This window comes from Lathyrus oleraceus, chromosome 1, assembly GCF_024323335.1.
Source record: "Lathyrus oleraceus cultivar Zhongwan6 chromosome 1, CAAS_Psat_ZW6_1.0, whole genome shotgun sequence".
Taxonomy (NCBI): Eukaryota; Viridiplantae; Streptophyta; class Magnoliopsida; order Fabales; family Fabaceae; genus Lathyrus; species Lathyrus oleraceus.
Window position 1 is genome coordinate 460200620 of NC_066579.1, and position 17207 is coordinate 460217826.

General features: G+C 36.9%; 2 protein-coding genes across 5 annotated transcripts; one reads left to right on the plus strand and one right to left on the minus strand.

Annotated features, from left to right (window-relative positions):
* Window positions 1–9098: 9098 nt before the first annotated feature.
* LOC127085490 (uncharacterized protein At1g10890) lies at window positions 9099–15173 on the plus strand. 4 transcript variants are annotated; one of them, XM_051026017.1, is made up of 5 exons: window positions 9099–9309; window positions 9443–9657; window positions 11119–11334; window positions 14458–14677; window positions 14756–15173. In XM_051026017.1, exons 2-5 carry the CDS (start codon window positions 9521–9523, stop codon window positions 15020–15022), a joined length of 840 nt encoding a protein of 279 aa, XP_050881974.1. In that variant the 5' UTR covers window positions 9099–9309; window positions 9443–9520; the 3' UTR covers window positions 15023–15173. The 4 variants fall into 4 exon arrangements, with proteins under 4 accessions (XP_050881974.1, XP_050881966.1, XP_050881981.1 ...); XM_051026009.1 differs by having other exon boundaries at window positions 14458–15173; XM_051026024.1 differs by having other exon boundaries at window positions 9108–9309; window positions 9443–10999; window positions 14458–15173.
* Window positions 15174–15766: 593 nt separating this feature from the next.
* LOC127115319 (uncharacterized) lies at window positions 15767–16999 on the minus strand. The gene has a single exon (XM_051046899.1). It carries the CDS (start codon window positions 16997–16999, stop codon window positions 15767–15769), a length of 1233 nt encoding a protein of 410 aa, XP_050902856.1.
* Window positions 17000–17207: the final 208 nt, after the last annotated feature.

Sequence of the window (17207 nt, forward strand, 5' to 3'; positions counted from 1 at the left end):
GATTTGCTGCAGCAACTCTTCTCTTTCACGGATCCAAGCACGTGAAAGGTCTTCTTCTCTTAACTCCTCTACACGTTGGTTAGGGAGGGTTGAAGGCCCAGCCACATCCAACGGTGTAGGTCTCGGATGATCATATGGCATAAGGTACTCGGCAGCTCTCTGTCTGACCCAAGAAGTATATGGCTCCAAAGCAATGCAATTCTTCGGACCCAATTCGTTCCTACCCTTCTTGTGAATATTGCGCCAAGCGCGAACAAATCTGGCTTTCAGGCCTTGGGGATCTTTACCCTCCTGAAAGAATACACCTTCTAACAGAATGTTATGAGGTTTATCCTTTAGGGGGAACCCAAGCTGACGTCGTGCTAGAATAGGATTGTAGCTGATCCCACCACATGTACCGAGAAGAGGCACATTAGGGAATTCACCACAATAATCAATAATCTGCACAGTATCATACACACGATCATACCAAGAGATATCATCATTAGTGAGAGACATGAGTCTCTGAGACCACCGTAGACATCCCTTGTTCTCCTTGAAAGCAAGCGTCTGCGGCAAGTGCGAAATAAACCACTTGTACAGCAAAGGCAGACAGCAGACAATAACTCCTCCACCCTTTGCATTCCTCAGATGCAAAGAGACATAGGCATCACCCAACAAAGTCGGAACGGGATTAAGAACTGAGAAGATCCTAATGGCGTTCATGTTCACAAATTTGTCGAAGTTGGGAAATAACACCAATCCATAGATGAGCAGCACGAATAAAGCCTCAAAGGCATCCTCACTCATGGCCTTCCCATAAACAGTAGCTTGAGCGATGAGGAACTCGGAAGGAAGACCCTGAATTCCACCTTTGGTAGTCAGATTAGCTTTAATCAAAGCTTCATCTAGGTGCAACAAGTCTGCAATCTCTCGAGCAGTCGGAATACTCTCTAGGCCACTGAACGGCACCTGATCCAGAATCGGAATCCCAATAAGATGAGAATACTCCTCCAAAGTAGGCAGCAACTGGAAATCCGGGAAAGAGAAGCAGTGATACAGCGGATCATAAAACTGCGCCAAAGTACTCATCAGTCCCTCATCAACCTGAGTAGTCAACAGAGGCAGAAGCTTCCCATAACGAGCCTTGAAACCCAAGGGATCTAATACATAAGATGTCAGATTCCTTAACTCTTTCACGTCAGGCTGTCTAAAGCTGTACTTCTTTGTATGCCTTTTTGGTCTTTCCATGTCTGAAAATTTTGCAAATAAACCCTTTAAGTTCCTTGAAAATTTTCTTTTTCTCTGATGACATGAAATGCAGATGGATGCATGAATGGATGAATGCAACAATCACACTCAAGGATCAAGCAAATCACACCAGACAAAGGTCATGGGAAAGCTCATTGTATCCCTAATATCAATCATCCATTTTGGTGGATTTAGGCTTTCACCTTATCAACACCCAAGTTCCATTGATATTAACGGTACATGAACCGGCTCAATCATCCTTAATATCAATCATCCGTTTTGGTGGATTTAGGTTTACACCTTATCGACACCCAGGTTCCATTGGTATTAAGGTTGTCTGAACGACTCAACCATGAATCACGGGTTTGCTGAGAGTCACGAGCATGGAGTCTCGGTTAAGAACCACCCAACGGGAGTGTACTAGGGTTTAGACCTGCCAAACATGTTCTACCAGAGGTTCCCATAATCATCGTCCCATCTTTCGGATATTATCGGAGGAACGAATACTCGTATTCCAAAAATATTCTCAAGAGAAACTCTTATGAGTGTAGTATCGCGTAACAATCGCATCAGATCTGACATCTGAACGACCTCCGCACTACGTCCTAAAAATAGGCCAAGATGGGCTTGGTAAACTACGGTCCTTGGCTTCTAAGGCACATGATTGAAAGAATAATGCCTAACCACAAATAACTTGTGTGACATTATTAATCCAACATGACCTCCACCAAGTGACTGGACTCGCAAGTCAACTGGCTAAGGAATACTCCACACCAGTCAACAAGACTACGCCATTCTCCTATCCTAGAGTGCACTCGAGTTCGGGTACAAAACTCATCTCACAGAGATCACCAAAGCAAACAGCAATTGTATATCAAGCAATTCAAACATTACAATCAATACAGTTATCCCAAATTGTACAAAAATATGTCAAATAACACATAAACAATATCATACAACAAGGGTGAAAAGTAGGCAATACCACCAGGGAAGGTCTAATGTTGTCCCCAGCAGAGTCGCCACTTTTCTGTAGCGGTGTATTCGTCACTTTATGATTTATTGATTAAACCAAAAGCAAAGCATACAATGAATCGAGTCGCCACCGCACTTTTATTTATCCAAAGGATTGGCTAAAAAGCGAACAAAAGCCTAAGAAGTTTTACACATAGAAAACTAATGAAAAGATCAGAGAATCTGGGTAAGGGGTAAATTACGCAATGGGAAGGTGTTAGGCACCCAAAACGTCCTAGGTACTCCTAGGGAGCCTCTTTTCACACTTGTTGTATAAAAATGTTATTTGTTTATGACATATTGTGCAAACATGAATGGGAAGATGAGAAAAGAATATACAATTTTTATTGTTTTTGTGTTTGAACGGATGAACCCGTTGCCTACGTACCTTCCATGAAAGGTAAGGATCAAAACGCCGTAGTTCGGCTAAAAGATTTCCAAAATATGAGTGGGTTCATTTTAAAACAAGAGCACTAAGGATTTTCATTATCCACGGGAGAAAACTCAACCTTATACAAACAACAAGTCCACCATGTGAGAAAAGCTTCGACGCACTAGAGGGGTTAACCCTGTTTTCAGTACGGAAGTCTTACAATCAACTCACTAAGGATAAGGTAAGATTTATATCAACCACTATGGTAATTGAAACCTATGGCTAATGTATGAAAACATATTAACAATGGACAAAGCCACAAAACAATTGAATGGGTGAAGTTAATTGATTATGAGTATTCACAAAACATGGTCAAAGTATGATTAGGATTCAATTCAAAGAAGTGTTATGAAATGGAGTTTGAAAAGTCAAGGACTTAAGGTCCAAGTTTCTAATTTGAAAAGACATGAAGATGTTTGCACAATAGTTCAAAGTTTTAGAATTAGCAATGTGAAAAGGGAGTTTTTGGAAACAAAAGGGTATGGATGAAGGAGTGTAAAACTTCTCAGAAAGGTTCACCTCTTGAGATCATATAGAAGATGATTCAAGTGTGTCCTTAGGAATAGGCAAATGAGCAATAACAAATAAGCAAAACAAATGATACCGGATGCCAATTAATGGACTTATACCAATCTCACAAACAAAGGTGGATACCGGATACCAATAAATGGATTTATACCAGTCTCCTAAAACAAACAGGGATGTCAGATGCCAATAAATGGACTTATTCCAACCTCCTAAAGCAAAACAAAACAAAAGAGTGGATACCGGATGCCAATTAATTTGGGCTTATACCAATCTCCTAAGAAACAAACAGACAAGGATACCAGATGCCAATATATGGGCTTACTCCAATCTCCCAAAACAAAACAAAACATGGATGTCAGATGCCAATCTATCTGGACTTACTCTAATCTCCAACAGATGATCATAGGAATACAAAAGCCAACAACATGGTCTTACAATTACATCCTCACATACAACAAACAAACAGAAGCAGTGGACATGAGTGGCCAAATGAAATGGTCTTACACTCTATCCCTTCCAAATCATAGGAACAATGGCCAATGAATGGACTTACTGTTGTCCTCAATGGGCAAACTCAAACAAATCACAAAGATATGAAATGATGATCATGCAATAATGAACAATTAATGATGATAAATGCACAAAGGCAAACAAGCATATATGCATAGATGGACCAAGCAATCAATCAAACAAAGTCATTTAGCATACACTATATCCAAGCAATTAGGCTCAAGCAAGGGTTAGACTTTAAAGTCAACTGGAATGGGGTAAATGGTGCTCTTAACCTTAACATTGAGGGTTAAGGTGAAGCAGATGAAATGATATGAGGGGTGTGCCTCATTGCTCTTATCCCTGGTCAGGGAGAGCTTTGAATATCAGAAGGTGTGGGAGTTCAGAAAGTTGGAACTCTCTCCACAAGTTAATGACTCTATAGATCTTGGGTTAAGATCCACAATGCTACAACATGTAATGTGAGCAAAGGGAAGACACACAGAATAGTAGGAGATGGACTACACATCTCTTCTATCTACCAATTGCCTTATCAAAAGGTCTTTTCCTGCTTGGGGACAAAAATAAACAATCACAAACATTGCCTCTTAAGGAGGACTTCAGACAGGTGCCTGGCCAAGTAACAGGCCAGGTCTTCCAGACTACATGAAGAAGAGATGTTATACCTCAATGCTTAAGCTATCAAGCAAAGCAAAAGCAAGTTCACAATGAACTATAGCAACTAAGGTACCTGTGGAAACATCAAGCAAATCAGTATGCTATACAGACAATCAATCAACAGTTGATACAACAGACAACCAATATAGGCAAAGGCATAAGCCACAAGTCAATCCCAATTGAATCAACTTCAACCTACAAAACACACATTAGTAATCAAAAGCAAATATCAAATGCTCTCAAGATGAGGCATCATCAATTGTGTAACTTGCATGTGCAACCTGAAACAAAGCTTCAAACATGAGAGGTAAACCCTTAGGCCGAAGCCTAGGGTCAAAGATGAGGAAAAAATTTAAAACAGAACATGAAAATTGGCAATAATCAAGATTAATCAATCAAGAATAATATCCAAGTGGCCTCATGTAAAAAGCATCAACCAATTTCATTTCATAAACAAATCATGTCAATGTATGCAAGTTGGAAACTCAATGATGCAAACAGAATGATCACAAGCATATTAATTCCAAAATGGCTCAATAAATCTCAAGAAAAATCATGTCTAAACAGAATACATCAAATGATTAGCACACCAAAAATCATGGCATTTGGACAAGTATAAGCATGTCAAATAAAATCATCAAGTCAAGGTAAGCATTAACAAGCTCAAAGGAGGCACAAAATGATGCATCAACTTAAGGCAATCCTAAAACAGAAATGACAAGTGATAAATGATTCAAACCAAAGCCAAGACAAACTTCAAAGTGTCTAGAAGACATGTGCAAAATTTCAAGCTCATATGATAAGGCATAAGAATTTCACAAATCATGGAAGTTCATGACTATTCAAAAGTCCACAAATGGCAATCCAGAAAGAAAAATATCAAACAAATCAGAATTGCATCCAAAAAATCTACAAAAATTCATGGTCAATCCTAACATCCAGGAGAAGTAACATGCAAAAAATCAGATCATTTGGCATTTATTTGGCATGGTAAATAAAATCAGAAAATTGGACAAGAAATGGTATGACACACATTGTCACACCTCCATTAATCACATCATAACTCAACATCCAGACATGCTAAAAATGCAAACTATATACCAAAATGACCAGCATTGTGTCTAGTTTATGCATGTCAATTTTCAGCTTCATTGGATCAACCATCATCATTTCACAAAGAAAATGGCAAGAAAGGTCAAGAAAACACATGCATACACAAACCCTAAGCCAAAAGATTTTTCAACCGTGCACAAATTCTGGAAAAATAACCAAAAAAACCAGACATGATGAGGAACAAGATGCAAAAATTCCCAGGTCATTTGGATCATTAATCATGGAGTTATGAATTTTTGAAGTTTGGAAAACAACATTAAAATAAAATGGACAATGGATATGGAAATTGGAGGGAAAGATTAAATGGATTTAAGTTTGAAAATATGTTGCAGGTGATACGCGTATGGCGCGCAGTGATACGCGTATGGCGCGCCTGGTGCCCAGTGATACGCGTATGGCGCACAGTGATACGCGTATGGCCAGTGGTGGTTTCCACCATCTTCTTCGCGAAGACGGCGGAGCTACAGTGCATGCGTTCAGAAAACTTCCAGAATTTCGCCAAAAAATTATATCAACAGAAAGCTCTTCCAATGGAGATTACAGATCAACTAACATCTAATCCTAATTCATCAAGATCAAAGAGAAACGAGCAAAAACATTTTGACATGTCAAACTTTAATCAATCATAACTCATTCATTTCTCATCCATTTCACACGAATTTTATATCAGATTAATCAGCGTGAAAAGTTCTACCTAAACATGGCAATGGATTGAAGAACTAAGAGATTCGAGTTTTTACCTCTTGAAGAGCAGAACAATAAAACCAGCGATTCAAGCTCCTAAAGTGTCCAGATCCACTCCTATATTGATGACTTGAAGCTTTATGACGAAATTGGAGCTCGTAATGGCTTAGATCTTGATTAATTTTCCACTTCCATCTTCATGAATTTGCTTGGAGTGTGCTTGATTTTTGCTCGAATTCAATGATCCAATGCTTGATTCTTCATCCACTACACTCAATAAACCAGAATATGGAAGAAAAATGCTATGCTATGTGGAGATTTTCAAGTTTTGATTGAGAGAAAATTTTGGAGGGAAAAAGTTTCAAGATCCAAAAATGGTGAAAAAGTGATTAACCTCCCAAATTCTGTTATGATTAGAGTATTTATATGCTGTACTAATTATCTCTTAATCCAAACTAATCATGCTTAGTTGAAATTAAGTGAATTAGCAAGAATGTGGTGCATATGCAAAATTAGGATTTTCACCCTATGCATGAAATGCATGGTGAATAGTGCCCGAATTTGGATTAAATTTCACTTAAAATCTCATTTTTGAGCTATTGGTAATGATAGAATGTTCAAATAATGCACCAATTTTAAACTTTAAAAATTCCCTCCAAAAATCAAGTGAATTGGCACATGTTCATGTGATGATAATTGATGAAATGCAATGCATGATTTGGACACTAGAGGTCAAAAGGAGAATTTAGCAAAAAGAACCACTTGAATTGGAGTTTTGGTTGAGAAGTTATGACCATTTGAAATCCCATGCAAACTTGGCAATGATTTGATCATATCTCCTTAACCACACATGAGAAATCCTTGATCTTGGACTTTTTGGAAATGGGAGAGAAAGCTCTACAACTTTCATGTTCAACAAAATTTCATTTGAAACTTCTTTTGATGACGTAAGATTGAGTTGAAGTTGGTCCAAAACTTTCCATTTTTGGCAAATTTGAATTATAGGTCACTTTCTTTTTTTGGAAAGTTTTGACCTGCCTTTATTTTCTTCAATGTTGATGTTTGAAATGTCAAATGAGACTTGTTTGAACATGAATGAAATATTTCTCATCACTTCCCACCTCCAAAATCCACAGTTGACTTTGCAGTTGACTTTATAGGCCTTCAGTTGACTGGGAAATGTTCTGATGAAATTCAAGCCTCTACCACTTGGGATTTTGCTTCAAAATGACATCATGGTTCATATGAACTCTTGATAATGATTGTGGGTTCCAAATTCTCAAGAATGGCCACCATCTCTTGCTCAATGACTGCCTTTGACTGCTTTGACCTGTTGATTGCTTCATCTGCAAGACAAGGGTTAGATGACATATTTTTGTACTTTTGGTTAGTAAACAAATGAAAAGAAATGATATACAAATGCAAAACATGCTTGGTGACTATAAACTCCACATTCCCAATTTGATATCCCTCAAAGAGGTTCCTTTGAACTCCTCTTACCAAAATTAGATTGAGACCCTCAGCTACTAAAATAAGTAGAAATGGGGAAAAATGATCCCCTTGCCCCAAGTCTTTCACGATTGGGAATTCTTTAGTAGGGCTTCCATTTACCAGAATTGAAACATAAACGGTATGTAGGCATTATGAAATCCATCTTCATCACTTTTCATAGAATCCCATTATCTCCATCATGTAATCAAGAAAATTACAATCCACTGAATCATATGCTTTTTCAAAGACGACTTTAAATAACAAAACTTCTTTATTCTTTCTCTTAATGTCATATACTATCTCATTCGATATAAGAATGAAATATAGCATTTGGAGGCCATACAAGAAGGAAACTATGATTTTGAGATTACCTTGTGTACCATTCTATTGGATCTATTTGCGAGAAGCTTTGTTAGCACTTAATACACACATCATATTAATGATATTGATCGAAAAGTCCTTCAATTTCACCGAGTTCTCAATCTTTGAAATCAGTGTTATGAAAGAACTATCTACTCCACAAACCAACCGACCGTTTGAATTAAACTCTCAGATGTATGTGAAGAAGTCACCTTTAATCATTTCCCATAACTCTTTAATGAAGACAAAGTTTACCCCCGTCCGGTATGGGATCACTCTCCCAAACCTCTCTTCTAATCTCCTTTTCTCCGAATTCTGATGTAAAACAAGCATTATCCCCCATTCCAATCTTTCTGAACTTAAAATCTCTTAGAAGTGGTCTATGCACTAACATTTCTTTAAAAACCTCAGAGAAGTGTTCAAAAATTTCTTATTTTATCTCTGAACCCCTGTTAGTTTTGCTTGTTGGGTCTTTATACAAATAATCTCTTTTATTTTCCTGCTATTTACCACACATCTCTATGAATGAATCTTGTATTCATGCCCCTTATTTTAGCCATTTTAGACGAGATTTTTTTCTATAAAATGCTGGATTTCAATCTTGATACGCAAATAGTTTAGACAATGCCTCTCTTTTAGCTATGATATCATCAAAAAACAATATTGATACTTCACTTTTAATATCCACCTCATTGACTTTTTTTTACCTCTCCAATTTTGCCATCCAAAATTTCCATATAACTCTCATTATAATCTCTAAGATGTCTTTGATCAATTTAAAATTCTCTATTAGTACATACCCACCCTATATTTGGACGTTAAAATATCTCCCGTCCACAAATCTATAATATCTTTCTAGCTCTCTCAATTAATTTAACATATGAAAATAATTTTTATAAATATAATTATTAAGCATGTTTTATTTATTTTTTCTTTAACACTAATTTATAAATAAAATTAAAAATTTAACAATTAAGACTCATTCAAACAAATTTTAAATCTAGAATTTCCTCTTTCTTTTAAGAAAAAAAAGCGGTTTGGGTTAATGTCAACTACCCGTTTTGGTTTTTTATTTTGGGGCAAAACGGGTCGTTTTGAGTTTAGTAAATATAAAACGCAGTTTGGTCTTTCTTCATCCCTGTCTTCCTTAGATTGTATTAGGGTTTGCAGAATTTCAATTTTCTCCCAAATCATCGCAATTCCTCCCTCTTTTCCTTTCAAGGAATTCATCTCTATACCACCACATCTCTCTTCCTGTATTCCTCTATTTCAAGTTTCCCTTCATTTTTCAGGTGAAACCTTCTTCTTACTTTTCCCCCTTTAATCACGCTCCTTCATAAAACTGAAACTAAGTAATTGAAATATAAGAACTTGATTATCGTTTAATTGATGATTGGTTAATTGATTGTTTTTTGCTTTTTACAGGGAAGCTTTTTGTTGATTTTTTTTTCTCTTAATCGTGAAAAAAATATCTTGACGTTATTGGGGATCAGGTGTTGGGAGATGCCGAGAGACTTGTCGCGATCCCGATCGCCTCCTTATAGGCGTAGGCGTTCACCATCTCCGGTGGGACACAGATATAGTAGGAGGAGCAGAAGAGATAGAAGCCGATCTCCGTATTCGTCCTACTCACGTAGCAGGTGACCCTGTTTGGATGTTTATTTTTCTGTGATATAGTAGTAGTGTCTCTTATTGAGCCAGAATGATTGGGGATTCGTGTTTTTACAAATTGTTGATTGTGTATCTTTTAAGCTTCATTTGTTGGTACTTTGCTGTAATGGATTATGATGTAAACTATACCCGGTGGCTGTGTATTAACCATACACGTTGCTGCTGTTAAGTTTGCTGAGAGATTATTTTCAATTGAAATTATTCAAAGCTTATCTGCAATCTACTATGTCACAATACATTAAATAGTCTTGCTTTCATTTCTATCATTAATGAGTTTTTAAAGCACCTTGGTCATGGATGAGTTATTAATTAATGATTTTCAACCAAAAATTGCAAGGAGAATTATTCAAATAATTAATTGGACGCATAGGGGCATAGGGTACCCAAAACCTCAGGATAGTTCTGATTGTTCAATGGACATAACAAGGGGGTTGTACTAACTCAACAATATTCTACCGAAATTGTATATATAACTCAACCTGAGAATTTGGCAAGGGTTGTTTGATTGAACAGGGGTTAGCTTTGAGCCAAAAAGTGTTAAACGAATGTTTTAGTGGGTCTCTTCAGTTTTCCGTTATATTAACGTCTTATTTAGGTGCTAAAGAAATTACAACACATAATGATGGAGTATTTGTGGAACTGACCATTTACTTTGTTTGAAGAGATGCATATGGCACTTTGACCATATAATTGAGGACTCCAGAGCTATTGTGTATTTAAACTAAAACGTGGTGGTCGTTGTTGAACCCCATGGTTGATAATGCTGGTTATATGTGGAATCTAATTTGAATTCAATATCTACTTTGTAGTTTGTTAATATTCAGCTTCTTTTATGTATGTGTTCGATTGGACAAGAATGGGTGGCTTTGATTTCTTTTATTATGCCATTTGGACTTTGTCTGTTAAGCTCTTTGAGCATTTGAGAAACTGAATGAGTTGTATGCTGTTATGCTGGATGATTGACATCACTAATATTTAAGTATATGAAGACCTTGTCATAAGTGTCCAGTGATGGTGTCACTTACTCTTTTCACTTGTTAATTGTTTTTGGGTTTCTTTCTTTGTCTGGTTTGCTATTTGTGTGTGGAGGTTGAAACTCAATAATAAAACATATATCGAGCATTATATAGAGCACAAGATAGGATATATGATATTCATAACAAAATAAGAAACATCAGTTTCTTCCCATAACATGTCAAGTGAGGGATATGAACAGGTGGTCGGTTCTGATGAGTGTTTTATCATTGCTCGATTGTGAGATTTGCTTCTTCGTATGATAAAAGATGGAGCACACAATGATTATTTTATGAGGTAACTGTACATGTTTCCGTATTCACATGCTAGATGGTGGGCTGGCTTTATATTCACATAAGATAGCTGTTCGGTTTTATGAGGGTTCATTGCTTATGATCATCTATATTATCTCACAGGAGAAAAAGTCGTTCTATTTCACCAAGAGGGCGCAGAAGTCCTTCTACAACTACTTGGCGTCGTAGAAGTCGATCTCCTGCTACGAAACGATACAGAAGACAGAGAAGTAGAAGTACCTCATTGTCTCCTGCTCGTAGATCTTCCAGTTCAAGCCTTGGGTCAGTAGAGCAGAAAATTGCGATTGAAAAACAAAGGAAAGAAGAAGAGAAGAAAAGGTAGATTAAAAGTTTATCATTCTATTCTATTTCTTCCTTTTGTTCAATTTTATTTGATTTTCTCTTTAAGATGGAAACCATTAGTTGGCTCTTCTGGTTTTTTATGGGAATTTCAGTATTTTATGTGTAAATTATATTATATTGCTGAAACTTTAGAACATTGACGTTATTAGTGCACATAACTCCTATACACAAAAGGTGCATTTATTGGTAAGAGTTAAGACACAAACTTGTTGGGGATTTGAAAGGAAGGTTATTATGGTAAACCTTTTAACCATTTACTTTCTTTTGTTAAATTGCTATAGCTGGAAATTGGAATGCTCAACTCCCAGGGCATCTATTAATTTGTATCATGATTAATTTCATCTTGTATAGAAACCATTTGATATGATTCACGACATATGTACTAGGTAATAGAGATTTTTCCCTACTTTTGCTGTTATAACCTATAGGCTAAGGGCTAGGCTATTATGTTTTTTCCCTATTGCTTCTCCACCCACTCCTTAGTCTTATAATATGAACATTATGATTTTGATTAGTTGATGGCCTTGACTGTAACAAAAAATAAAATAATAATTATGTAAAGGAATAGGATATTCTTACACCTCATTTCTAAGCAGAAATATCTGTCCTTAGTGGGTGTCAGTACGTTCTTTCTTGAAGAGGCTTCTTGTCCCCCTAGGTCTAATAAGGCCTGCTGATTATCCAATTTATATAATTTTACTAAATGAAAAGGTGATAAATCGTTTATATTTATTATTTTCTGCCGCCAGAAGCCACATAGTATGACTCCCTGAATCTGTACGTGTTTCATCCTGATTGTTCAGAACGATTCTTTATCTTTTGTGAGATGGAAAAGGAAATTGAGCTATAGCTATGTTGTTTGATTTATGCATTGTGCCACTGTAAATGTCAAATTATTAACATATTTTTCACTTATCGCCCTTTTTTCATGACTTGTCCCATGTAGTGCATGTCACCACTTTTATGGGTACTTATTTGTTGAGGGTTAGCAAATCTATTTAAATGCAATTTCTGGGTAAAATAGGGTGAAATACTTCTCAAATTACATAGATTATTTGATCTTCACAACACTATAATAGGAACGTTGGTATTATGGGATGCTCGGTGGAGTATTTTAGTGGCTTGGTTCTTCCCCCTTGATAGCTAGATATTAAGGAGGGCTTCCCCAGATGCTTAGATATTTATCACACTCCTCTGTCTTTGTGCTGCTAGATGTTTTTCCATCAATATACACTTGCCAATTCTGCTTACTTCTGGTTCCATTAATTTTCTTTTTAAGAATCACAAATTGCTTTTTTTTTCTTTCAATCTGCATATATCAGTGTGGAGCAGTGTTATCAAGTAGTGGCGCCATGGCCGCTATGGCGGATATACATGGCGGTTTTTGGGCTCACCGCAATGATAAATATCAGCAGACATTGCGGGATTTTCTGCCATAATCCGCTATAATGGCACCGCGAAGCGGCCGGTATGGTTGGCTTTGGCTCTCTGCCATGTACCGCTGTCCGCCATCGACAACTTTGGTTGGGAGGAAAATAACAATATGAATATCTGTTAAGATTTTTGAGAGAAATTGTAAATAAATAAGTTTTGGTCAAAATACTTACAGTCAAAGAAAAATCACTTACCGAGCTAACTCGACTAATTATTGTTTCCTATGAAGGAATGAATGGTTACACAAGATATGATTTATAATAGGAATCCTATCGTTAGAGAGAATATTCGGGTAGCTCTCATTGTAGTAAAGATGACAGAGTCTTGCCTTGGTTGGCTTGTGCATGTTTAGGGAAGATCTTTAGAACCACTGTCAAGGAGGTTCACCGGATATAGGATAGTTCGATAAAAAGAGGTAGGGAATGCCATGAAAAACTATATGTCAACACCGTTAAAAGATATCTAAAGATTATCAATCTATCTTTAAACTTATTACTTTCTTGGGCTCTAATTATAAGTCACTTTGGGAAAGAGTTTGCCCAAATTATAAGCCGTTTTATAATATCAATGGAACATTGTTTCTTTTCCTATCACACCTTTTACTGTTTATTACTCTCTCCAATTTTTTTAATCTATCTTTTCATACCATTAAAAAAAACGAAGGGTAATTTGTAAACTAAATCATTCTCTTCTCCATACAACACTAACTATATTTTTTAAATTGTGTGAATTTGCCTAACTAACTTATAATTCAGAACGGAGGAAGTAGATGATAGGGTGTTATGGTGGTGTTTTTTGATCCATGTAGCTTTACCTCCATCTAGTGGGAAACTATTTAGGAGGGTAAGTTGTTTAGGATTTCATCTTTTTTTTTAACACTGAGAAAGATAGTTAGACACTCCTTGTGATCCACCTCAAAGGGTCTAGGAATTAAGCTGACTTACAGACTGGATTCTTTTCAAGTTTAAACATATTTTTTCAATTCAATCCTTTGGATGCAATGGTCATCCATTGTTGCTTTTCGTTTGTAACTTAACCTTGGCATTCTATTTAGAGGAAATTGCCATCTATGAAGACTAAAGATTATTTTCAATAGTATAATGTGTTGAAACATGGTTTGCCAATTGACTTGATGCTTTTATCACTTAACTAGCAAAAGAATTTGACCTATTTTACAACAACTAAGTTGGCAAGATGTATAATTCAAAAATTCTAGTATTTCCGTAATTAGTTTAAAACTGCAGCATGTTACTTTAATTTCTTCTCCACAGGCTTATCTGAAGGAAGGTACTGCTATTATTCAACTTGTTATGTTTGATGATCAAATTGGCTGCCTCATTTATCTACTGTTCACCAGTTTTGAAACATTTGTTTGGATCAGGATTCAATAGAGGTATGCCTTAAAAGCATAACCATTTTTTAGTGCCTTTTGTCACCATGGAGGTTAGTTTGTCGTTGATTGTGGTTTTCTGTTGAGTAGTTTAGGAAAGTGTAAAAAGAAAAAGGGCAGAATGTAAAAGGGAGAAAAAATTGAAAAGCAGACATGCTTATTGTCCTGTTTCTATATGAGGTGCCGATGATAAATAATATTGAGGCTACTTATGTGTGGCATTCCCCATGTTTGAGGATCCACTTCCCTGCTTAACATTTGGTATGTTTTCACAGGCGTCAACAGGAAGGAGAGTTGAAGATAATAGAGGAAGAGTCTGCAAAGTGGATTGAAGAAGCTATTCGTAAGAGAGTTGATGAAAGCTTGAATTCTGAGGAGGTTCGGGTGGAGATTGAAAGACGGTTTGAAGAGGGTAGAAAGAAACTTATTGACGAAGTTGCTGCTCAATTTGAAAAAGAAAAAGAAGCGGCTCGTATTGAGGCTAGACAGAAGGAGGTAAATTCCTTTTTTATGATCATCAAGCCTGAAGCTATCAGAAAAGGTTATACTAGTATTATTTATGTCGATCTGCAGGAACAAGCTCGTAAAGAGAAAGAAGAGCTTGATAGAATGCTCGAGGAAAACAGGAGGAAGAATGAAGAATCTCAGAGAAAGGAAGCATTAGAGCAACAAAGAAGGGAGGAGGAACGATATAGAGAGCTAGAAGAGCTACAGAGGCAGAAAGAAGAAGCCATGAGGAGGAAGAAACAGGAGGAGGAACAAGAACGGATAAACCAAATAAAGTTATTGGGAAAAAACAAATCACGTCCAAAATTGTCATTTGCTCTCGGATCGAAATGACCCTTGTGCAAGTATTTTTTCAGTTTATTTATAGTGTTTGTGCTTAAATCTGTATTTTGCATATGCAATTTAAGAAAATTACACAGCCTCCTTGGCAACACTTTGACATCATCATTACTGTTTCCAATATGCATTAGATTTGATTTTCTCATATCATTACGAGTCCTTGGCTAGTACTACTGTTTCATGTGAAATCGATCTCTGAAATCCAACTATATTAGTACTATAGTTTTATCGTTTCTGATATGATTGTGCAAAACAAGTTCATCATCATACATTGCTTCTTTAACTGATATACCTTTGCATTGTATCATCATTTGTTGTTCAATTTCTCTAGCCTTATTTCTTATCCCACCTCTTCCTAATTCATCCTCCAAACTCGTTGGCAACTCTATTTCGACCAGAGCTATTGTAACACATTTGATTTTACTCGGATCTATAGCCGCTCTTAGAGAAATTATGAGCCACAAATATTCTATCAAACGTGTGTAAAATAACACTTTTGATTTGAAACCAACTTGCGATCCCTTTTTCTTCTTCAACCACAGCCACATGATCTTCACCCTTATATCCTGCACTGTGGAAGGTTTTTTGAAGTGTACAAAGCTTCTTCTGGTCTGTCTTCTGAACTCTTTCATTAGCTGGTTTGTAACCCAGTTCAAGCAAATCCTTTTTCTCTCGTATCTCTAACAACTTGCCCCAATCTCGTGCATCTCTACCCTTAATTAATTTTGACATCTTCTCTCATGGGGATATCGATTGTTCTCTTCTTCGACTGGTGACTGCAATCTCCAAGGCTTGAAAATGTATTTTCAATGTTTCTCCATCCGCTTTTATGTATCTGAAGGATGAATTGTGACTAACGAACATGTCCTCCCCTCCTTCGATGATTATTAGCTTATCATCAATTATGAATTTCAACCTCTGGTGCAAGGTTGAAGTGACAACTCTTGCGACATGGATCCAAGGTCGTCCTATAAGACAACTATATGATGGATTGATGTCCATTACTTGAAAAATGACCATAAAGGTATGAGGTCCTACAATTATTGGTAAGTCAACTTCTCCAATTACCATTTTCTTCGAATAATCAAAAGCCTTGACCACCAAAGTACTAACTTTCATGGAAGTTCCTACATTGTTCAGCTTTCCTAGAGCATTCTTAGGCATGACATTTAGAGACAAACCTGTGTCTACTAATACCATTGATAGGAGACTATCTTGGCATTTGACAGATATGTGTAAAGCTTTGTTATGAGCGTGTCCCTCTGGTGGTAGTTCATCATTAGTAAATCCCAAACAGTTGCTAGCGGTGATATTAGCCACCACGTCATCAAATTGATTTACTGTCATGTCCTGAGTGACATGGGCTTCATTTAATATTTTCAACAGGGATTCTGTATGAGCTTCAAAGCTTAACAACAAAGATAGTATGGATATTTTGGAGGGGGTCTGGCTCAATTGGTCTACCACCTTGTAGTCGCTCTTTCTGATCAACCTTAAGAATTCCTCGGCTTCTTCTTGAGCTATAGTCTTCTTGGAAGATTTCGTTTCCTTCTTTTTTGAACCCTCAAGTGTCTTTCCTTTCGATGGTTGTTCAGGAGCAAAAACTCTTCCGCTCCGAGTCATGCCCCCGATTCCAGCAATATTAGTGACTACTGGTTCCAGTACTATTGGTTTATCTCCCGCATACGTTGTAGAGTTATAATTCCAAGGTACAAACTTAGTGCTTTCGAATAGGAACGATGCGGGAACATGGAAGACAATAGGGTCTTCTGACTTTACTGGTATTTGAAATGGCACTGGAACTGGTATTTGTATCGACGTTTGAGAATACATTGAAAACGATATTTGAAATGGTGCTGAAGCTTCCATTTGCTGGTAAGGGATCTCAAAAGGTGTGTGTACCTGAGATTCTATGAATGAGACATCTTCCAACTTTCTGGTATACCCAATTTGAACCAAACCCTCATTCATCATTTGTTGAAGGCACTCCTTCATCCTTCCACATGTGTCTGGATTGGCTAGGAAGATTCTACAGCCAGCATGTAACCTTTCAAATGCTTTGTAACAAGTTCATTGCTTACATACCCTTGACATAAGAGTCCTCACTTGATTTACTACTTGGGTTAGAATGTTATCGTCTAGTCCTTCCATCGCATTGACAGTTGGACCACCGTGTCCT

Excerpts from the sequence above, each read along its gene's own strand:
- LOC127115319 (XM_051046899.1), bottom strand. The coding sequence starts at position 16,999 with ATGAATGAGGGTTTGGTTCAAATTGGGTATACCAGAAAGTTGGAAGAT.
- LOC127085490 (XM_051026009.1), top strand. The coding sequence starts at position 9,521 with ATGCCGAGAGACTTGTCGCGATCCCGATCGCCTCCTTATAGGCGTAGG. Across the intron at positions 9,658-11,118 it reads TCGTCCTACTCACGTAGCAG|GAGAAAAAGTCGTTCTATTT; the intron begins GTGACCCTGTTT and ends ATTATCTCACAG. Across the intron at positions 11,335-14,457 it reads AAAGAAGAAGAGAAGAAAAG|GCGTCAACAGGAAGGAGAGT; the intron begins GTAGATTAAAAG and ends ATGTTTTCACAG.